This window comes from Hyperolius riggenbachi, chromosome 3, assembly GCF_040937935.1.
Source record: "Hyperolius riggenbachi isolate aHypRig1 chromosome 3, aHypRig1.pri, whole genome shotgun sequence".
Classification (NCBI taxonomy): domain Eukaryota; kingdom Metazoa; phylum Chordata; class Amphibia; order Anura; family Hyperoliidae; genus Hyperolius; species Hyperolius riggenbachi.
Genome location: NC_090648.1, coordinates 489,156,742 through 489,180,794, shown reverse-complemented (window position 1 = coordinate 489,180,794; position 24,053 = coordinate 489,156,742). Strand labels below are relative to the sequence as shown.

At 44.3% G+C, this 24,053-nt stretch overlaps 1 protein-coding gene across 4 annotated transcripts in view; it reads right to left on the bottom strand.

Moving 5' to 3' along the window:
• Positions 1-283: 283 nt before the first annotated feature.
• SCUBE1 (signal peptide, CUB domain and EGF like domain containing 1) overlaps positions 284-24,053 on the bottom strand; it is a 359,575-nt gene continuing 335,805 nt past the window's right edge. For all 4 annotated transcript variants that reach the window (XM_068278175.1, XM_068278171.1, XM_068278172.1 and 1 more), the window contains 6 exons: positions 21,453-21,620; positions 18,928-19,089; positions 17,624-17,821; positions 8,780-8,932; positions 4,356-4,435; positions 284-1,075 (listed from right to left, as the gene is read on the bottom strand). In XM_068278175.1, the coding sequence (XP_068134276.1) occupies positions 923-1,075; positions 4,356-4,435; positions 8,780-8,932; positions 17,624-17,821; positions 18,928-19,089; positions 21,453-21,620 (914 nt within the window). In that variant the 3' untranslated portion in view covers positions 284-922. The remainder of the gene's footprint in view (positions 1,076-4,355; positions 4,436-8,779; positions 8,933-17,623; positions 17,822-18,927; positions 19,090-21,452; positions 21,621-24,053) is intronic.

Genomic DNA, 24,053 nt, shown 5'->3' with positions numbered 1-24,053 from the left:
GCTCAGTCTAACTGCCAGAATAGCATGCAAACAGGTAGGGAGGGCAACCTGCATCTTTATATGGATCCTTTCCATGGAGTGTTTTTGGAAAAGATAAATGAAATGCTGAGAATCCCCCGTGAAAAAATGGACTAGTTAAAAACCTGTCAGTTCCATCAGATTACTACTACTAATGTACTTCTGTAAGTGACAGCAACATCGGAGAAATGTAATTTATAGCTCATGTGACTCTGGAAGAAACATCGTTCTTATTTGTTTGCGTTTAAATGTACAGTATTTAAAATTTTTCAGTTTTCTGCAATGGTGGTCCTTTAAGATGATTTATTAATTGGTTATGCTACGCAACAATTCATTCTTCAGAAGATCACAATGGATTTTGTTTTCAAAGCTCCTGCCAAGTCGTTTGACCAATCAAGAGGGAAGCCATTTTGTTTTGTCTGACTTCGGTTTCCAGAAGATCCAAAGATCTTGAAGGTGGTGTCATTTTTTTGCCTTCTGGTAATCTTCAAAACTGAATTTTAGGACACAAGTTGCTCTTTCTTTAAACTAGCTTTTCCCCAAAGTTAATCTGAAGGTCTTGTAGTCTGCAGAAAGGTTGGCTTGTAGACATGGTGGCATGCATGTCCAACTGATGTACTATGACGTGTCTTTGAATGTCTTTGTTCTGACGTATGGGAGCTTTTTTCCTTTTTTTGTCCTGGCTGATTTAGAAGCCAAAATTTAAACCAAACGATGCGGCGTCCATAAAATAATTTTTCAAATAAGCCCTTATTTCCTCCGCATGGATGGGAGAATGCAGACTAGAAAGTCTTATTTATAACAATTTCTACGACGAGGATGGAAAAAAAGAGGTTGGGTGGACCAAGGAGAAAAAAATTGCAAAAAAAATAAACAAAAAACAAAAAACCTAATTACAACAAAGCTATTTGTAAGGCCGTAAAAATCTGGAAACTTTTGACCGGAGCAGTTTGATGAAAGATCGTGGAAACATCTCCTTCGATTCATGCGGCGGGTACTTAAAGTAATTTTGGGGATGCGCTAAAACATCGAAAAGAGCTTTGATCAGCTTCTTGTCCTGCAGACAAAATAAAAAATAAAGATAGTTATTCTAAAGAGCTATCTGAAATGATAACATGCTTTCCCTGAATTACTGAACACTGGTTCCTTATACTCTAAAGGTACCCATACACTATGTAAATTTCCCGTCGAAATACAGCAGATTCGATCACTGTGATCGAATCTGCTGTGAAATCATTAACGCAGATGTTGACCAATGGACCGACCGATTTCCGTCCAAAATTGATTAATTCAGTCAATCTGTCCAGGTGGAAAATTTTGCTCGCTCGCCGGCGGGTTGGTAGCACATTGTTAGCAACGTTCGATACGGCAACAACCGTCACAGCAGTAATATCACCTGTCTGCTGACGTGAGTCCCCGGGTCGCTGCAGTTCTTCTCCTCACTTCCTGTCCCGTCCTGTGAGAAGGCGAAGTTCAAACAGGATAGCGCCCTCTACTGTTTTAACTTATGCTTGTCACAGGACGGGATACAAGGGGAAGAGAAGACGCTGGAAAAAGTGAGAGACTGCAGTGACCCAGGGACTTGCACCGGTGGACAGGTGACTTGATTTAATGGTGAAATCGACTCAAAATCTGTGTGCAGTGTATAGGCAGCCAATAGATCCCTATCTGATCAGATTCGATCAGAGAGGGATCTATTTGTTGGTTGATCTAGTGGCAATCGACCAGTATATGGCGGCCTTTAAAGTGAACCTTTTTGAAACATGTTCCACAAGGTTATGTACATAATGATACATAAAGCGAATGTCCTGAAACAAAAAACAAATGGGTTACTAAATATATCAAAGGTCCACTAATCGTGAAAAAAGGAACATTTAAAATACATGAAAACAAAAAAAAAAAAAGAGTACATTTCTCCCAGAGTAAAATGTGCTATAAATTACTTTTCTTCCATGTTGCCGTCACTTACAGTTGGTAGTGGAAACCTGACAGAACTGATAGATTTCGGACTAGTCTATCTCTTCATGGGGGATTCTCAGAGTACATTTTCAAGAGCATTTTGTAAACAGCAGTTGCTCAGTCCAACTGCCAGAATAGTGTACAAACGGGGGGGAGGGGGGGGGGGGGGTGAGAGAATCCATTAAATACTGAGAATCCCCCATGAAGAGATGGACTAGTCAAAAAACTGTCAACTCTGTCATATTTCTAGTACCTATTGTAAGCGACAGCAACATAGGAGAGTAATTTGGTAATTTATAGCTCATTTTACTCTGGAAGAAACATACTTCTTATTTGTGCACCAGCGGGGAACCCGGGCCGGCGGCTGCGCGCGGAGGTGCTGCGTGGGACATGTCGGCTGCAAGGGGGTGGAGGAAGCCCCGGGTAAGTATATCATGGGGCAGCACTATTTGCTTTATGTTTCCTTTAAGACCTATATTACACAAACCTGGACTGTTGACCAAGGGATTGAGTAGTCCCGACTCCCGACCTGGCGGCGACGGTACCGTCACATGTGCACAAAGGGCGGTATTTTAATTTCTAACCCAAAGTTTAACCACTTGCCGACCGCGTCACGCCGATGGGCGCATCCCCCTCTGATGACGGAGCTCCGCTCCTCCTTCAGTCTCCCAGCGGACTGTTAGACGGCAAAACCGCTGTCTTTATTGCTGTACATCGCTGCGATCTGCAGCAGCGCTGTACTGGGGACAACCATGTGACACGGCTGTCCTCTCCAGAGGCAGGGAAGTGATCAGCTGTCATAGGCTGAAGCCTACGACAGCCGATCACGCTGATTGGCTGGCGGAGGGAGGGAGGGAGGGAGGGGGGACTACAAAAAAAGGCATATTTATTTAAAAAAATAATAAAAAATATTTATATAAAAAAAATAAACATCTGGGGAGAGATCAGACCCCAGCAACAGAGAGCTCTGTTAGTGGGGAGAAAAGGGGGGGGAATCCCTTGAGTGCTGAGTTGTGCGGCCCTGCAGCGAGGCCTTAAAGCTGCAGTGGCCTATTAACCCCCCTGGCGGTTTGCAAAAAATCCGCCAGGGGGCAGCAAATCTTTTTTTTTAATTTTTTAATTTTTTTTTTTTTCAAAGAACGGGATCTCCTGGAGGGCTTCCCCCGTCGCCATGGCGACGGGCGGGATGACGTCACCGACGTCATCGACGTCGTGACGTCAGAGGGGACTCCGATCTGCCCCATAGCGCTGCCTGGCACTGATTGGCCAGGCAGCGCACGGGGTCTGGGGGGGGGGGCGGCCGCGGCGAGAGGAATTGCGGCGGATCGGCGGGTAGCGGCGGCGATCAGATGCTACACGCAGCTAGCAAAGTGCTAGCTGCGTGTAGCAAAAAAAAAATTATGCAAATCGGCCCAGCGGGGCCTGAGCGGTGCCTCCCGGCGGCATAGCCCGTGCTCAGCACGGGCTTACCGCCAGGGAGGTTAAGTGAAAAATGGCCTGGTCTTTAGGGGGGTTTAACACTGTGGTCCTCAAGAGGTTAATAAAGAACAAAGCATGACGAGGAGTACACAATGCTTTCTTATCGCACAATTAGATAAATAGAATGATAATCGTCTTAACATAATACACAAACAGGACCTACGAGGGTCCAGGGATAATACTGATAAGTTATAACACCCCCCCCCCCCTAATCCCCACCAACAGGGATCAAAACTGGTATAAAAAAAACGGATGAGACTGCGGGTCCCGGTCCAATTCACTTTTTTCTCCTAGGTTATATTTTCACGCCTTACCAATAAAATGCTTTTTAAGCCACCACCAGTAAGCCAGAAAATACTTTTTGGCGCTTTTTTAATTACAGGGTGCTGAAAAGTTAATTGAACCCTTTAGCAGCCAGCTTATTTGGAGGCTTGCGAGTGCTCCAGGGCAATTTATTTTACATATTTTATTTCTTACTTGTTACATTTCTAATGAGTACTGCTGTCATTTGCATTTTATTAAGGGGCAGTGTGAGACTTTAAAAGATGACTTCTGCTTTCAGTTTCTCTATTGTCTGCTAAGTAGAGATAGATCAAAGCATTCCAAGAATTTACAGCACGAGTTCTGCTGACTGAGGTCAAAAGCAATGCACTTATCTCACACAAGATAACGACTGAAGCTGCTAATGGACTAAACAGAAGATGAAAAATGATCTCCTAGGACAAAATTTAGCAGAGAAAATGAATTGAATAGGGGCCTATATATCAGAATAGGATCCTGTAAACATTAGGTAATTAGAGTAAGGAATGACCCAAGGAACATTGTCTGTTGGTATTTTTTACATCACCCGCAGTACCTTCACCACAGGCCATCTGCAGGGCTTTACCATGATAACGCACCTTTAAAATTGCTTGGTGATTTTCTGAAGCGTATAACCGCCCATCGCGAACAATATCTTCTATGAGTTGCTGGTAATCCTCTGTGAAGTTTAAAGCAGATGAAAGAAAATCTAGTTAGATTTTGTTGAATTTATAAATTCAGGTCTCGTCTGCTTCCTCTGCAAAGTCAATAATGTTCCAGTATTATCCCAAGTCTTAAAACAGGCTATAAAAGTAAAAAAAAAAACAACAAAAAACAAAAAGCAGTTTAACTTACTTGGGGATTCTTGCAGTCCCCTGCAGTCATCCTGTATCTATCCCATCCTTCCACGACCCTCCAGCTAGCAGCGGCGACCCCCTCAAAGCTGGCTGGCGTCAATCGGAGGCTACTGCGCATGCTGTACGCACCCTGATGCGGGAAATGTTCTGCACATGTGCAGTAGCGATTTTCCTGTACAGCGCATGTGCAGAGTGCTGCTGTGTATGGGGACGCAATGAGGAGTCAGCTGGTTGGGAGTTGCCACTGCTGGCTGGAGGGTGGCAGAAGGATGGTGCGGGAACGAGATGACTGCATGGGGGCTGCAAGAAGCCCCAGGTAAGTTTAACTGCTTTATTTTTATTTATTTTTTTTATAGATATATATTTCATTCTTTGGGCCTTTCAGATTACACAATTACTCTTTTCCTCCTCTCAAGTGGCCACTAACGGTCCGATTTCTAGCAATAAATTGTTTGAGCGATCAGAAATTCTGATCGGATTGGTTGTAAATAATCTCAGTTGATGGGCAATCAATTATGAACGATTATAAAAATAGTCGTCGGATTGGATTTTTGTTGAACAAAAATTTGGATTTTCTGGTTGGTTGTGATAGATAGGAAGCAAAGATTGGTTTGTTGATGGTGCAGTGAACAATTTTTCTTTCAATCAGAATTTCTGATCATTGAACGATTTTTCGCTAGAAACTGGACTGTTGGTGGCCATCTTAACTGACTTTTCACTATGTTCTGTTTTTGTCTATTAATAAAGTTACATTTATTTTAATAATTGTATTCAACTCTAATACATGCGGGACATGCGGGACACTTACTGTATGTCAAGGCTTCATTAGGTAGGTTTCATGTTGTTGTTTTTTTCTAAATTCAGTTATAAGGCATATTCAATTAACTTTTCTCCTGAGTTTTTGCCAGGTAAATATACACATACATAAAAAAATATATATACAGTGGTGTGAAAAACTATTTGCCCCTTCCTGATTTCTTATTCTTTTGCATGTTTGTCACACTTAAATGTTTCTGCTCATCAAAAACCGTTAACTATTAGTCAAAGATAACATAATTGAACACAAAATGCAGTTTTAAATGATGGTTTTTATTATTTAGTGAGAAAAAAAACTCCAAACCTACATGGCCCTGTGTGAAAAAGTGATTGCCCCCCTTGTTAAAAAATAACTTAACTGTGGTTTATCACACCTGAGTTCAATTTCTGTAGTCACCCCCAGGCCTGATTACTGCCACACCTGTTTCAATCAAGAAATCACTTAAATAGGAGATATCTGACACAGAGAAGTAGACCAAAAGCACCTCAAAAGCTAGACATCATGCCAAGATCCAAAGAAATCCAGAAACAAATGAGAACAAAAGTACTGTAATTGAGATCTATCAGTCTGATAAAGGTTATAAAGCTTTGGGACTCCAGCGAACCACAGTGAGAGCCATTATCCACAAATGGCAAAAACATGGAACAGTGATGAACCTTCCCAGGAGTGGCCGGCCGACCAATATTACCCCAAGAGCGCAGAGAAAACTCATCTGAGAGGCCGCAAAAGACCCCAGGACAACATCTAAAGAACTGCAGGCCTCACTTGCCTCAATTAAGGTCAGTGTTCACGACTCCACCATAGGAAAGAGACTGGGCAAAAGCGGCCTGCATGGCAGATATCCAATGCGCAAACCACTTTTAAGCAAAAAGAACATTAAAGCTCATCTCAATTTTGCTAAAAAACATCTCAATGATTGCCAAGACTTTTGGGAAAATACCTTATGGACCGACGAGACAAAAGTTGAACTTTTTGGAAGGTGCGTGTCCCGTTACATCTGGCGTAGAAGTAACACAGCATTTTAGCAAAAGAACATCATACCAACAGTAAAATATGGTGGTGGTAGTGTGATGGTCTGGGGTTGTTTTGCTGCTTCAGGACCTGGAAGGCTTGCTGTGATAGATGGAACCATGAATTCTACTATCTACCAAAAAATCCTGAAGGAGAATGTCCGGCCATCTGTTCGTCAACTCAAGCTGAAGCGATCTTGGGTGCTGCAGCAAGACAATGACCCAAAACACACTAGCAAATCCACCTCTGAATGGCTGAAGAAAAACAAAATGAAGCCTTTGGAGTGGCCTAGTCAAAGTCCTGACCTGAATCCTATTGAGATGTTGTGGCATGACCTTAAAAAGACAGTTCATGCTAGAAAACCCTCAAATAAAGCTGAATTACAACAATTCTGCAAAGATGAGTGGGCCAAAATTCCTCCAGAGAGCTGTAAAAGACTCATTGCAAGTTATCGCAAGCGCTTGATTGCAGTTATTGCTGCTAAGGGTGGCCCAACCAGTTATTAGGTTCAGGGGGCAATTTCTTTTTCACACAGCTCCATGTAGGTTTTGAGTTTTTTTTCCTCACTAAATAATAAAAACCATCATTTAAAACTGCATTTTGTGTTCAATTATGTTATCTTTGACTAACAGTTAACGGTTTTTGATGAGCAGCAACATTTAAGTGTGACAAACATGCAAAAGAATAAGAAATCAGGAAGGGGGCAAATAGTTTTTCACACCACTGTATATATATTTAAAAACCTTACCAATAAAACACTTTTAAAGATCCCACCAAGGAAGAAATTACTTTAATTACTTTGATATTACATTTTTAACACATTTTTAGTACTTTTTCATTTGTGGAGTACTGAAAAATTACTTTTTAGATGAAATAAATATGCAGGAGAAAAGTTATTAGGATATGGCCAATAGTCTTTAATGCATTTTGTATGCTGTGTTAATGCAATGTGTATATGCTGTGTTCAAATAAAGTACTGTATTTATATAATTTTTAGATCTGGATGAGTGTGCATTCATTTCTGTCTTTTTTTTCTTTTTGTCCTTTCCACTGTATTCACTTTATATCGTTTAGAATATTTTATCAAACCTACCATGCAACATTCAATTTTAAAAGCTGATTTTTTTTCCAGCACATCGGATCAAATCACATCGGATCAAATTGATAATTTTTTTTTTTTATTAAAAACATTTTTTACTTTTTTGATTTTTTAAATTTGCTGGTTTCATTGTAGAAAAATAGAAACTCGATTGATCTGATAGTATCATATATGACAAAGACAAGACAAGACAAATAACATTTATATTGCGCTTTTCTCCTTGCGGACTCAAAGCGCCAGAGCAGAGCAGCAACCACTAGGGCGCGCTCTATTGGCAGTAGCAGTGTAAGGGAGACTTGCCAAAGGTCTCCTACTGAATTAGTGCTGGCTTACTGAACAGGCAGAGCCGAGATTCGAACCCTGGTCTCCTGTGTCAGAGGCAGAGCCCTTACCCATTACACCATCAGCCAACTGCTATATGTGGCAACCTTAAAGTGAACCCAAGGTGAGACTGCTATGGAGGCTGCCATATTTATTTCCTTTTAATCAATACCAGTTGCCTGGCAGCCCTGCTGATCTATTTGGCTGCAGTAGTGTCTGAATCTCACCAGAAACAAGCATGCAGATAATCTTGTCAGATCTGAGAATATCAAAAACAGCTGATCTGCTGCATGCTTGTTCACACCGCAGGCGTTTTCGGGATTTGTTTCGGCCGCCTACGGTTTTTAAAAACGCCCCCCCCCCCCCCCGATCGTGTAGCCAATGAATGTGTATGAGAACGTTTATACCAGTGCGGGTCGTGCGCGGTGCGGCTAGGAAAGCGGTGCGTGTTTCCATTTTCGGGGAGATTCTGCCTCAATGGAAGGTATAGGAAAATCAGCGAACGCGTACAAAAACGTGCAATAGGCGATTGCGCCCATGGTTTTTTATTTTCTGGGTCAGAGAGTTCACTTCCTGGCTTGCCTCAGGAAGTGAATTACAAAACCGCTCAGAAAAAACGATTAGAAAACCGCTAAGCACAAAAACGAATTGCCCACTCAAGCGCCGGGAATCTAAAAAAAAAGACACCTCAAAAGCAGCCCAACGCGGACGGACACGCGAATGGAACGCAATGTGGACAAGGCCTCAGGGTCTATGGCTAATAGTATTAGTGGCAGAGGATCAGCAGGACTGCCAGGCAAATGGTATTGTTTTAAAGGAATTACATATGGCAGCCTCCATAACCCTCTCGCTTCAGGTTCAGTTTAAGTGGGATCAGTCATTTCACATGACTCACTTAATAAAAAAGAAACAACCTACCATCATACGTAACATACGGTACTTGGAATCCTTTCCCGCTGTTTCCTTCATTGGACTTGAACTGGATCCAGAGTTTGCGGGATCGCGAGGTGAACGCTATAGGCCTCTCGTACGTCTGACACGTCTCGTATGTTGTGATGGAGGTCGGAGAAGCTGGAAACAAAATATTTACAGGGCTCAAGAAATGACTGAAAAAAAAAAACTTGTGTATATGCAAGTCAAAGGGTCTACCAGTAATACATGCTAAAAAAGACTATCAGCTGGACAGCTCTCTAGGCAAATGGTCACAATCTTTGTGTAGTTCTGGATGCCTTAACCTCCTTGGCGGTAATCCCGAGCTAGGGTCGGGGCGGAAAACCACAGCTAAGAGCGGTAATCCCGACATCTGACCCCGGAGGCTGAATGCAGAGCAATGCGTGCACCGGGAGTGTTTCTACATACCTCCCGGGGATCCCGACGTCGGCCGGCGATACGTTTGATACTGCATGTAGGCTGATTCGACGTGTAGGTTATTTCGTCGGAACACTGGCATTCTTCTTCCTCTCCTCCGGGGCTCTGCTTCATGACGACAGCCAGCAATTTCACTTTAGAGTTGCAGCACCACCCGGAGGATGGAGGCATAACTGCAGCGCTGGAGCCAGGGAGGTTAATGATTGCAGAACTGCTGCAGATCTCCCTGGCAGTATGATTTTTTTCCAGGTTTTAGGGTCTAAAAGGGTGCAAAAAAATTGCACCACTTTTAGACCCTAAAATCCGGAAAGAATCAGAACACCAAGAGGATTAAAGGGACCCTGAGCACTGATTAAAAATTAAATTGGGACTTACCTGCGTGTCATCACTCTGGCCGGCGTGAAAGTCCTGCGCATGCGCGGTTCAATATTAGAGAACTGTGCAGGCGTAGGACTCTCACACTAGCTGGTGGGATGATGCATAGTCGGCCGGCATGATGTCGCAAAGGACCAAAACGGGAAGCAGCCCTAACGACCTCAGGCTGAAGTCGTCCAATAACGGAGACGCCAGCGGGCCAACAGTGGGCTGGAGGAAGCCCCAGGCAAGTCCCAATTTCATTTTTAATTAGTACTTAGGGTCCCTTTAACCTCCCTGGCATTATCATTATTTCCAGATTTAGGGTCTCAAAGTCATGCAATTTTTTTCACAAGCTTTTAGACCCTACAAACAAGAAGAAAAAAAAACATGCCACAGAGAGATCAGCAGCAGTTCCTGCATATAACTCACTCAGGCACGGGATTGCCACTCTGAGCTGCGGATTTCTGTCCCGAGCAGGATTTGGGATTACCTCTAAGGCCTCAATTCACGGAGTTTTATCAAACACTTTATCAAACCTTTGATAAACGTTTGATAAATTACCTCATGGGTAAAATCTAATTTTGAATTCACTAAGGTATTATATATTTATCGAATGTTCGGTAAAACATTCGATAAATATATAACACCTTAGTAAGATTTTACCCATGAGGTAAATTATCAAACGTTTGATAAAGTGTTTGATAAACGTTTGATAATGCTCCGTGAATTGAGGCCTAAGGAGGTTAAGCGTTCATATAGTGCTTACAATTCCTTTAGTGCTTCACAGAGTACAGATCAAGTCTCATGCCTCTAACTGTCCCTTACCGGGGTCTTATATAATGTTTCCTTTTTAAAGGATACCCGAACTGACATTTGACATGAGATAGACATGTGTATGTACAGTGCCTAGCACACAAATAACTATGCTGTGTTCCTTTTTTTCTTTCTCTGCCTGAAAGAGTTAAATATCAGGTATGTAAGTGGCTGACTCAGTGTGACCCTCACTGATAAGAAATTCCAACTATAAAACATTTTCCTAGCAGAAAATGGTTTCTGAGAGCAAGAAAGAGGTAAAAAAAAGGGGAATTTCTTATCAGTGAGGGTCACACTGTAGTCACTTCCTGTCTGAGTCAGGACTGAGTCAGCCACTTGCATACTTGATATTTAACTCTTTCAGGCAGAGAAAGAAAAAAAGGAACACAGCATAGTTATTTGTGTGCTAGGCAATGTACATACACATGTCTATCTCATCACGTCACATGTCAGTTCGGGTATCCTTTAATACAGAAGGTATTTACAATAATTCAGCTTTAACTCCCCCTGTCTGAGTACTGAAGTGTGGTCATGGGTGAATTCAGGTTTCCAAATTTCAACAAACGAATTTGAAAATCTCCACTACCCCTGAAAGCCAGGCTTATATCCAGAACTGCTTGTGTATAGCAAGTCTATAGCTTATACATTTTACAGGGCCACATCAACCCTACATGCAGACAGCCAGTTTCAGACTTTCTGGTCCTCCTCAGTGCATGTCAGGCATTGATATGGCTCTATGGCATAGGGCAGTAATGGATTACCTTGGCACTTCAGCTGTGGTGGAAATACAAGTCCCATGAGGCATTGCAATACTCTTACAGCTCTAAGCATAACTCGGGGAGGCAGAGGCATGTTGGGATTTGTAGTTTTGTCACAGCTGGAGTGCCAAGGTTAGCCATCACTGGCATAGTGCTTTGACCAGCACCACAAAATACCCAGATAGCTCATGGTAATCCAGAACCACTTCTGTTTAAAGAAGGCAAATTTATATTCAGTGATGCTTTTTAGTAGGAACTCTTTTTGGTTTATTTTAACCCCTCCAGGTGGTTCTAGGTCAACCCGAGCTGCTTAGGTATTTCTTACTACTGGTCCAAGCCCCTGTCCCATAGAGCCTTATCTATCCCGGCCACGCACTGAGGACCAGAGAGTCTAAAAAAAATACATGGGGTCTTGTATTCTTATTGGGGTGAGGATACAGCTCAGGGTGAAGCCCGAGTGGCCACAGTAAACTGAGGGGCTTTCGCTGCAGTCCCCTAAGCCATCCAAGAGGTTGAGCTCCAAAGATACCGTAAGCATTCCGGAGGTGGGGGCGCTCAAGAAACACCTTTTCTTCCCCCCCCGTACTGAAAGATTTAGTGCCTTATCCATACAATGTTGCTGTTAAGTGATTATGGAATCCATTTGTTCTTAATAGAGCACCATTTGTACTTTTATATATGCATGTTTTGTATCCGTGAGTGATCCGTGATCACGGAGGATCCGTGAGTGACTGCGAGGGCACAGGATGGCTGCATGGGGCTGGTGGAAGCCCCAGGTGAGTAAAACTGATTTTTTATCCATGGCTTAAGTATCCCTTTACGCATTGGTCAAATATTTAAAGGTCAGGTCCTGTTAGCAGGATGCTTCTGTATCCTCTGCAACCCGGGTGTTTCTTGCCTCAACTATCACATTGTCCGTTATTGCTGGTTAACTTCTTAACCTCGGCTTGTCTCAACCTTTGCATGATTCTGACCTCGGATGGAATATTGACTTGACTTAATCCCTACCAGCCCTGACTTCATCTGTTACTGCTTGTTCTGACCTTTTGCCTGCCACTATGTCTGTTCTTCTCCAGGACATCAGCCTGTTCTCCAGTGGGCTGTGCCAGAAGGCCTGACCTGATGGTAATTTGCAGCAAAGCAGTTAGTTGCCCGCTAGACCCCTGCGGGATGCTCTGGTGAAGACAACTGTCGATTTAGAGTGCATGCCCTGGAAAGGCCCTCACCAGCACCAGTGCCAAAAGAGACTCACCACGAAGCGCAATGTGACCATAACTGTGCTGGAGGTGATGGGTTCCGGCTGTGGTTGAGCTGGGGTACTGTTTGTGTCTCTAGATTGCTAGGTAGTCCCACCCTGTAGCCTTCCATTGGCCAAGTACTCTGTGGTTTGCGCCGCATGGCAATTCTCTCTTGTTTTGTAACGTTTTATGTGCTTTCTCCCAAGGATGTGGTGGTGGGGCATGTGCCAAAGGGGTGTTGGTGGACACCCCCTGCTCCCTCCCAATGTGCTAGCTCCAGGTCACACTGTGCATGCCCTCGCCTGGTGGACGGATCTCGGCTGGGGAGGTGATGGGGTGACAAGCTTGGCGATGCCTCTGGCGTTTGGCACTCTTGTGGGTACAAATGTGGCTTCTGGTTCGTGCTGGGATATAATTACACAGTTTGTGGCTTTGGATGGCTGAGTAGCTCCGCCCTGCATCCCTCATTTTGAGCAGCTTCCCAATTTCCTCTTGTTTTGACTACTCTAATATCGCTGTAGCATTATAGGGTTTGATTCCGCTGAAAGGCAAGAAACCTCTCCCTCTGTTTTTGGCGTATGGGATGAAACTGAAGCACCCAGAGTAAGCCCAGCCAAACACAGGGAGAACATGCACACACTTCATGCAGACACACCCTGACCAGGATTTAAAGGGCTTGTCCACTTTGCTACAAAAATATATGAAAAATATACAGGTACCCAAATACAATTATATACCATCTTTCCCCTACAGTTTGAAGCTCCTCTAAATTTTGTTTGGGAAACTTGCTGGGAACCATGGCAACAATATACAACTTGGTGATAAAGATACCCATAATTCCCCTCTCTTCATTTGCCTGACTGGTTCACGTCTATACAAAGTTAAACGTAAAATATATTGCTCACTCATTTCAGCTTTCCCTGATTACTGTGATAACAAAGTCACTCCACAGGGAAGATGGATCTTATACATCAGGGTGGCCATGCTGACTCTGTAGGTGCAAGAATTGGGGCTTCCATCTTACTAACAGCTGAAAGTCATGTAAGGAATATGGAGGGGTTCAGAGATGAAATCGGGATCACACAGGAAGTAAAGAGGAGGCGGGGCTTCAGCTAGTCAGGGGTTGGCTATTTCTACCTTATGGATGTGATGCTAGAAGCCCCACTCTGACTACAGTAAAAAATGTATAGTGTGTGTAAATGTGAATTTTCAAATGTAAGTTTTTTTCGCCATAGTGCCCTTCTAAAGCCAACCTGAAGCAAGTTAACACACTTTAGGCTTGATACTTACCTGAGTAGAGGGAAAGTGCTGAATAAGTAGACCCTTCCCATTCCTCTATCTAGCCTGTTCCCGGTTATATCTATTCCATCAATCTTCAGAGCTATTCATGGCCCCGAGTACCAGGGCTGTGGAGTCGGCGCAAAAATCATCTGACTCCAACTCCCGAATCCTCAGTTTATGAATCCACCCACTCCAACTACCCAAAAATTGCTCTGACCAGGGGAGTAGCAATAGAGGTTGCAGAGGCCCTCCCTCAACTACAGTATTAGCTCTCTATTGGTCCTGTGCTTAAAATAATCACTTCTATAGATGCTTTGAATAGTAGTTATCATTAACAAACTGTTCCTCATCCCCTTCTTGCACCTCTGACACTGTAGTTGCCATTGGCAAGTTTTGGAGCGCCGTATCAATTGTTATTTATAGAGTGCTTGGGGGGGCCCATTGTAAAACTTGCATCAGGGCCCACAGCTCCTTAGCTACGCCACTGGCTCTGACTTCTCAACATCTGACTTCACAGCCCTGCTGATTATACACACATCTGAACTTTGCATGCGCAACTTCAGACATGCGCATGGGCAGTACGGATTCGCTCATCCTCTGAACTACTCAGGGATGCGAGTAGTTTCAAATAGATATTTGACTGAATAAGTGGGCTGGACAGAGGACTGGGAAGACTCTATGGTATCCAGCTCAAGATGCAGATAAACCTGCCTCTGTGTAATGTTTACAAACAACATGGCTGCTGTCATTGTATCACAGGAAGAAAGAATCATATTCTATTAACGCTGTTTGCAGCTAGATTTGCTGTGTAAACTATCTAAACTTTAGATAAGATATATAGACAAGTTACTTGTTATAGTTAGTTTTTCATCTCGGATCTGCTTTAATACTGAGGGTACCTCTGGCTACCTAATACTAAGGGGTACCTGTTGCTGCGTACATCAAAAAAGGGCGTCAGGGAAAAAAGGGCGCGTGGTGTAAACGATCAGCAGTATTATCGTTTATAAAAAATATTGTGTAGAATTTCGTTTACAAATAGTGTTTAAAGAATTTATAAATCATTAAATAATGTGTATGAAATCGGCAATTCTTAAAACGTTAATGTTCCCGGTTTCTAAACTGAAACTTATAATTACGTTTGTTAAAAAAACAGTAATATTTGTTTAAACATTATAATTATATATTGTTATGAATAATCTTGATTTATCATTTATTATTATAATAAAATGTGAAAATATTGTTTATAACAATGATATTAATATAAGTACATTCATAATAACTGTTGATTAGTATTATTAAAATTGTACTAAAACTATACCTATCCCTACTCTCACACAGAACCCTCCCTGTACCTATCCCTAACCCCTAGACCCCCTGGTGGTGCCTAAACCTAAGACCCCCCTGGGGGTGCCTAAACCTAAGACCCTCTGGGGGTGCCTAAACCTAAGACCTCCCTTGGTGGTGCCTAAAACTAAGACCCCCCTGGTGGTGCCTAAAACTAAGACCCCCTGGTGCGGCCTAAACCTAAGACCCACCTGGTGGTGTCTAAACCTAAGACCCCCCTGGGGGTGCCTAAACCTAAGACCCCCCTGGTGGTGCCTAAACCTAAGACCCCCCTGATGGTGCCTAAACCTAAGACCGCCCTGGGGGTGCCTAAACCTAAGACCCCCCTGGTGGTGCCTAAACCTAAGACCCCCCTGGTGGTGCCTAAACCTAAGACCCCCCTTTTGGTGCCTAAACCTAAGACCCCCTATGGATAATAATGTTTTACAAACAAAAATAAATAAAAAATTTAAATAAAAAAATGTAAATTTTTTGGGGTGGATAATAATGTTTTAGAAATGTTTTACAAATAGTGATTGTAAAAAATATATTGCAATTGACGTTACGTACTGATCGCTTTATTTTGTGAATAATAATGTTTTACAAACAGTAAGGGATAAAATGTTAAATAATGTTTTAATTAAACAGGATAAATATGTTTAGTATTTTTATAAACGTTATTCGTCACGGGCTCATTTTGTAAAGTTAAATCATCACAAGCACAGTTATAAAACATTAAAAATCTCCGGGCGCCGTTTGTAAAACGTTAATCTCCGGCACCCTTTTTTCCCTGTTCGGCGCCCATTAAACGATATTTATAATGGGAGTGAATGGGGCGCCCTTTTTGTCCCCTTGTCTCATGCGCCCAAATATCCTGCTTCCCCTGTTGCTACCTATGATGGGCAAGGGAAGTAGTGGCAGCTGAGACAGCCAGCACACTTGTTGGGCAGTGGAGGGAGGAGTCTAGGGTGCCAGTGTATCTGTGCCTATAGGCTCCTGTGAGGTAAATCCGGGTCTGTTTACAATGCACAGCCAGTAGCTCCCCACATTCTAATAACTTTCTGATGGAGTCCTGCTGGACTATTGTTACAGTGAATGTGTGAAGGTATGAAAATACGACATGCACACAGCACCCCCTACAGGCTGTAAGAAGGGAGTGCACTGTAGTAATCATGTTCTATCTAGTGCATCACGGCTCTTCATTTTTAAAGTGTAGCTGGTGTATGTTCTTGTAAGCAAATGAAAATTAATAACGATAATAAAACAGTAGAAAATCTTACCGGTATTTTACTATAGCTTAAAGGGAACCTAAACTGAGAAGGATACGGATTTTTCCTTTTAAAATAATAGCAGTTGCCTGACTCTCCTGCTGATCCTGTGTCTCTAATACTTTCAGCCACAGCCCCTGAACAAGCATGCAGATCAGGTGCTCTGACTGAAGTCAGACTGGATTAGCTGCATGCTTGTTTCAGGCTTGTGATCCACTTACTACTGCAGCCAAAGAGAGGAGCAGGACTGCCAGGCAACTGGTATTGTTTAAAAGGAAAAATTCACATTCGTCTCAGTTTAGGTTCCCTTTAACCTAACCCTATCCGTACACAGAACCCTCCTCAGCTGATGCCTAACTCTACCCCTCTACTACCTAGTAACGCTAAGACCCTCCTGGTGGTGCCTAACCCTAAGTTTCCCCCTGGTGGTGCGTAACTCAAGACCCCCCACTTGTGGTGCCTAACACTAAACCCCTCCAGGTGGTGCCTAGCCTTAAGACCCCCCCCTGATGCCTAACCCTAACACCCTAACCCACCCCCCCCCCCGAACATTCTTCCTGATGTCTAACCCTAACCGATCCCCCCCCCCCCTGCACAAACACACTGTAGGGGGGTCGGGGGAAAATTAGTTGAAGTTACCCGGGGCTTCTAATGGTCCCCCACAGACGTCCTGAGCCCGCGCAGCCACTCAACAATGCTCCGCCTAGCCTCCAGTTCACTTCTGGAATTTCAGACTATAAAGTCTGAAAACCACTGCGCTTGCGTTGCCGTGTCCTCGCTCCCCGATGTCACCAGGAGCGTATGGCGCAGCCACAGGCCATACTGGGCCTGCGCAGTACGTTCCTGGTGACATCAGCGGTAGTGAGGACACGGCAGCGCAAGCACAGTGGTTTTTAGACTTTAAAGTCTGAAATTCCAGAAGTGAACCAGAGGCGGGGCCGGAGCATCGGTGAGTGGCTGCGCGAGCACAGGATGTCTGCGGGGGACCATTAGAAGCCCAGGGTGAGTTCAACTCATTTTCCCCCGACCCCCCCTACAGTATCCCTTTAAGTTCCCTTCAAACTCTTGTGTTTTAGACCACTCGACGGCCTTACAAACCCAGCATTGTACAACGTTAACAGATGGTCAAGGAGATGCCAATAACTTCTGCTTGTAAGTAAATCACTAATTTTATTCAGCTTGGAACTGAGCCAATCAAAACCAGCCGGAAGTGCATCTGGTAGATCCAGTTCTAAGCTCCTCAAGATCAGCATCTCATTTGCTTGCAAGCCAGAATTATGACCTCTCGATGACCATCTCCAATGACAAAGTTTCAGTGTTTTGACACTTCGTTACTAAAGATTCATTTTAGCTTACCACTTTTTCTCATGACCAGCACGTCTCCACACTCATCCTCGATGGGCAAGAAGATCTCTGGCACCACGATGAGTATTCGCCTTTTCGGTGGTGGGTTGATGTTCCAGATGCACTCTACATGGGCAGGATAATTTCCGGGGTAGTTGGGGGATTCGATGTAACCGGTGTAGTCTCCTAATTCCCCTCCACAGTGCTGATCTGTGACAGACAAACTCATCCGTTACATCATAAATGACCTTTTCTGAAGGCTTCCACAACGCAGCACCCCAACTGTTAAACAGTTCAAATGTCCGCAGTTATCGCACAGATTCTGAACATCTGCTCACATAAGTCACAGCTGGAGGGCTACAGCTAATGTTATCTGCCAAAAGTGTGAAAACACAACTTGGAGAAGAAGTATGGAGGAAAAAAAGAAGGTTGGAGATCATGGACTGAGATAAAAAAAAAATCGCCCAGAACAGAAACCGGTGGCATACATTTGTTGAGGCCCTTTGCTCCAGTGGGAGAAAGAAGATTAAGTAAGTAAAAGTGTTAAAACAAAGTTGCCCCTCTACCCATTAATCCTTTAGACTGTACAATGGTGGTGTGAGCACAGTTGGATTCGGCTTTCGTTAGGATGTTTGGCACTTACTGTATCTGCTATCATTTTCCCAACCCTAACAGATACTCCTGCTGAACCTCTAACCTTAATACCCACCTTAATGTCTAACTCCATCCTATTCCTTCACCTCAACCCCTACGCTAACTCAAGGATGTAGTACTCCACTCCTGAAGGACTAAGGTCCTCACACATCTTTGGCACAGCTCAAGTAAATCGACGGGGCTGGATCAGGGAAGGTGTGTTCCATCAAATACAACACATTTCTCCATTCTTCAGGCCATCCTAAACACTGGCATAGTTATGGCCCTCGAAAACTTGACACCTGTGCACTATCTGGTTTTGTTGTCTAGTTCACCTTCAGTGACCAGCTTCAGGTCTACCTTCCCTTTCTGAAAGGCCTCCTGACCACCTTCATGTTACTGAAGACCCCATCCACATAGCTTACTTTCTTTCGACTCTAAACTTTTCTGCGCTGTGCCAGGAAAGATGTTGGTTTTGTAAAAATAAATAATCATTTACATGTGAAACTAGCTCCTGTGAATCATTTCACGATGACCCAGTGGAATCTTCCTCAAAGTTTAACAAAATAATTAGTAGGGTACTCTAGTTGGACCGTTACTGTTTTGCCATAAGGAGGTGAATTAATGTACACTATGCATTCTACAGTAAAATAATTATAACAGACTGGGATGACACAACTTACTTTTGCAGTGGGTCACATTAGTGGAACCGTCGAAGTCTGTGCTGGTGTTTCCTGGACAGGTGAGACAATAGTTCTGCCCAAACTCTGGCTGGAAGGTCCCGACAGGACATCGGATACACCGGTGTGTCGTGGAGTTATAGAAGTGTCCCGGAGAACAGTGGACTGCCAGGGAGAGAGCAGGAAAATATAGATAACCTTGTTTAAACTTTCACATCAAGGCTATTGAGCGTTCCCATTCCTCTCAGTCTCCTCATTCCAGCACTGTCTTCCCCATTCAGATCTCCCGCCTCCCGTGGGAGGCCTCAGAAGTCATTGGGAGCCTGAGTGCTCCCGAAGACGGGCGGCTCCGTACTCTGCATGTGTGAGTACACGAGAGAGCGCACTCAGGCATGCGCAGCATGGAGCCGCCCGTCTTTAGGAGACTTCCGAAGCCTTTCGCAGTGGCAGAGAGCAGTCTCCGACCCAGCAAGTCATAGACTGCTAATGGGGGTGACAGCGCTGGAACGAGGGGGACTAGGAGAGGAACAAGAAGGCTCTATAAGACATAGAGCCTTCCCCTTCCTTAGGCAAGTATCTGTTTTTTATTTTAAATTTGCTCAGGCTCACATTAACCTCTTGAGGACCACAGGCTTACACCCCTTTTGTGGCCAGGCCATGTTTTACAATTCAGCACTGTAGCTTTAACAGTTTATTACGCGGCCATACAACTTAGCCCCCCCCTCCCCCCGAGATCCCACCACTCAATTGTAAGATTCTCCTGGGGACATCTCAGTGACAGAGCTGTCCCCTGTACAGCGCTGCGCTAGATCGCAGCGCTGTACAACAGTAAATCGTTGTTCTTTTTTCTAACAGCCTGCCAGCCGCAATTGGCTGGTAGGCTGATCACGAATCCCTGCAGTGTTTATTTACAGAAGCTCGCACTGCAGCTCCCTGCTAATCTCGCGCATCGCGAGATGACGCAATCCTGCGTTAGGCGGTCCTGGGGGAGTCACTCTGCAGCCGCCATCCTGTGCTAGGTGGTCGCAGAGTGGATTAGACCTTCCCGTACTAAGAATTCAATTTCTAGTAATACTAGTAAGCTACTGGACGTTACCCTGATCACATTACAAACAATACTGTCCTATACACTTTAATAACAAGACTTCCCGAACATCTCCCAGCAGAATCCTCCATGATGGAAGTGTAGAATGGGGCGGCTGTCAGGAACGCCTCATCACGTGTCCCCGGCTGCCAAGAGGGGGCAGGGGGAGGAGAGGAAGCAGAGCCAAAGAGGTGGCTTCATCTGTTACATTGCTGCCGGGGGAATTAATTCATTTAACGCCGGGAATCTTTTCATTTCTAACATTGGCTGCAGGTGCAAGGCCACTTCGCGTTTTGACTGGCCAGAACCCGAAGTGGCCAGACTTCGGGTTCTGGCCGTAAACATATGCAAAGCCTGCTTAGACTGGTCAGCTATCCCTGTCTCCAAGGCTATCAAAGTGGTAGCGCAAACATGCCTCTTTCACCTGTCTGGCCCGCCCTTGTATACTATTACCTCCTTCTTTGCCTCTCAGATCTCGCACATGCGCGCCTGTGAGTCCTCAACAGCTAGATCTGAGAGGCAGAGAAGGAGGTATGGTAATAGGATAAAATGGCGGGCCAGACGGGTGAAAGAGGCGTGATTTTCTATCTATTTTTTCCATACCCCAGGCATCCCGGACGCCTGCAGCTTGCTCCACCCTTCACTTTCACCTTCCCAGTGAGGTGCCCCCGCTCCTCGTCATCGGGACCGCATTAAGTCACTTCTTTCCAGGAATCCTGGTGAGTGGATTTTCTTCTACCATACGTGTACAGCTTTCATATGGTCGCCGCATACGGCGGGATGTGGCCGTGGATGTTTTTGAGCCCCCCACCATATGCGGCAACCGCAGATTCTCCAGTCTAACTCGGAAGTTTCGGCACCCGCCCTATAAGAAGACACCCGGCGTATAAGACAACCCCCGACTTTTGAGAACCTTTTCCTGGGTTAAAAAGTCTTATACGCCAGAAAATACAGTAACTATAGTTTTGATGTGTTTAATAAAGTGAAATTTACTTTTAAACCCATTAACAGCTTCAAAGGAATTTTATTTGAGATAAGTGTACTGCTTTTGACCTAAGCAAGTAGAACTCGTGCTGTAAAGTCTTGGAATGCTTTGTTGTCTCTCTGCTAGCAAAGGCTATAGAAACTGAAAGCAGAAGTCTTCTGTTATTGTCTCACACTGCCCCCTAGTGACAAAAGGCCATAAATACACATTACAGCAGTACTAATTAGTAGCAAGGAAATGTAACAAGAAATAAAATATGTTCTGTAATAAATTGGCTTGGAGCACTTGCAAAGCTCTAAATAAATTGGCTGCTAACAGTATTCTTGGCCTTGATAGCCATTAAGCAGGTGATTTATTTTCAGTGAACAACACCCCCCATGATTGGCAGGTAAGTTACCAGGTGGCCCCCTCCTTGCACAGTGGGCGATAGGCGTAGGTCAGCTGAAGACTTTATCTCACCTTTTGCATCACAATCCTGGAACTTCACTGCGCTTTCGAATTTTGTCACCAGCCCCCCTCCGCATGGGAAGCAAAGCGTACGCCCGCTGTCTGGCTGGTATGTGCCCAGTGGGCAAGGCCTGCAGGGTTTGAAACCATCCATTGAGTAGTAGCCTGGAGCACACTGTCCTGCAAAACAAGAGAACTGCTGGCTCATTGATCAGAATCAGAATCTTTATTTTCGCCAAGCACAACTGGGAATTGGTCTTGGCACGAACAGGATACAGGTAGGATAAGGCACACAGAATACATCAGAAGGATCAACACTATATCACACATTACATACAGAGAAAGCATACAAGCAAAAAAAAAAAAAAACACTCAATTTTTGCATCATTACAAAACCCTCAAATTATCGCCGGGCTTGGTGCTGCTATGTGTATGTGCAACGGCAACAGCATGGTCACGTTGTGGTGGGAAGTGCGTGGAGAGAGTTCAGTGAGTTGACAGCTGAGGGGAAGAAGCTGTTTCTGTGTCTAGTGGTCCTGATGTAGATGGACCGATACCTCCGGGCCAAAGGAAGCTGGCTGAAAAAACGGTTGCCTGGGTGTGAGGGGTCATTGGCAATCCTCAAAGCTCTGGAGCACAGCCTTGAGTGGTAGAGGAGGTCCAGAGCGTGTAGCGGTTTTCCGATAATTCTCTCCGCTGATCTGATGAATTTGTGTCTGTCGCTGGCGGAGGAGCCGGCATACCAGACTAGGATGGAAGAGCAGAGGACAGATTCAATTGTAGCAGAGTAGAAGCTGGTCAAAAGTTTTGGGGACATGCCGAACTTCTTCAGTTGGCGGAGAAAGAATAACCTCTGCTGTGCTTTCCTCTTGACGGAGGAGGTGTTGGCCTTCCACTTCAGGTCGTTGGAGACGGTTGTGCCCAGAAGTCGGACACAGGGAACTCTTTCAACTTCTTTGTCATCAATACGGATTGGAGGAGGGGCGTTGGCGTGCTTCCTAAAATCAACAATCACCTCAAACGTTTTTGCCGTGTTTAGGACCAGCCCGTTCTCCCTGCACCAGTGGCAGATGCTCTCAACCTGGTGGCGGTACGCTTCCTTGTCATTTTTAGTGATGAGACCGACAATGGTGGTGTTGTCGGCGAATTTGATCACTTTGACGGAGTCCGCTGTGGATCTGCAGGCATTCGTATACAGGGAGGACGCCTCTTGATGACCTCTTTATCATTCTTCAAATAGCTAAATTATTAAAACTGCGTCCATAAACACTGGGATTGAAGGCGTAAAGGTGTATTCTTTAGTAGGCAGTATATATTTGTCTTGCAAAAAGTATACATATGCCAGTCTAGGAAAACTCATTGAGAAGCATGTGATTTGTTTCATCACCTGATAGATTTGCAAAGCTCTGATTCGGTGTGATCATCATGATTCTGACTAGCAAATCAGAGACTTGCATATCTATCACCTGACCAAACTGATCACATGGCTTACCATGAGTTCCCCTAGTCCTCACCATCACTACTATAGCGTTAGATAACCTCATTGGTTCATCCTTATCTGATCAGCAAGTAACTGATAGCTGTCAGCTCCCAAAGCAGAGATAGGGGAGTACAGCAATGTAAGTCATGGAAAAGAGTATTATCATCATATGCTCCCTCTATAGCATACATCAGCAAAATGGGTGCATGATATTTCTGATATTATTATTATTTATTGTATTTATAAAGCGCCAACATATTATGCAGGGCTGCTCAATAGATAAATGGGTTAACATACAAAGAGCTCGCAACAAAAAAGATCATGACAGTAGGTATGTCTGTTGAGAGGGAGCCCAGCAGAACGTATTATAGTACTGATGTGCGGGGGGAGGAGGGGGGGGGTCAGTCAGTGGTCAATGTTTGCCCATTATGAAAGCTTTCATCTTCCTGATTTACATTCTGAAATGTATCACTGGTGGTGACATCTTTAGTACTGTCAGGTGCAGCTCTGTGGATTGTTTGTGTATTGAAAATTCTAAACCAGTACAAAATATACCTGGTGTTCCGGAAAGTTCTGGGAATAACATTCCACATAATTAAACAGCCTAGGCTAAGCATCACAGGGAGGGCAGGGCTAAATAACAATACACAGCAATATATGGAGTGTTTTTGATGCTGAAACCAGGAAAATGACCCTAAGAGTGGGTGTCCTGAATAATTCACTACATTCTACTATATGTCACTACAGGGCTTCTTTACTAGAGATGTCGTGAACGGTTCGCCGGCGAACGGTTCCTGGCGAACTTCAGTGGTTCGCGTTCCCCTACCAAAGGCGAACTTTCTCGGAAGTTCGATTCGCCCCATAATGCTCTATGGAGCAGAACTTTGACCCTCTACATCAGTCAGCAGGCACATTATTGCCAATCAGACTGCACTCACGCCTGGAGCCCCACCCCCCCTTATAAAAGGCAAGGTCCTTTTTACTCACTCGTCTGCCTACACTAATTAGTTAAGGGACAGCTGCTACACACTCTGCTAGGGAGAGTTTAATTAGGCTCTTGTATATTACTCCTACCCTCCTACCTATTCCCGCCTCCCTCCTACCGGAGGGAGGAGGGTCTCATCTGCCAGAGA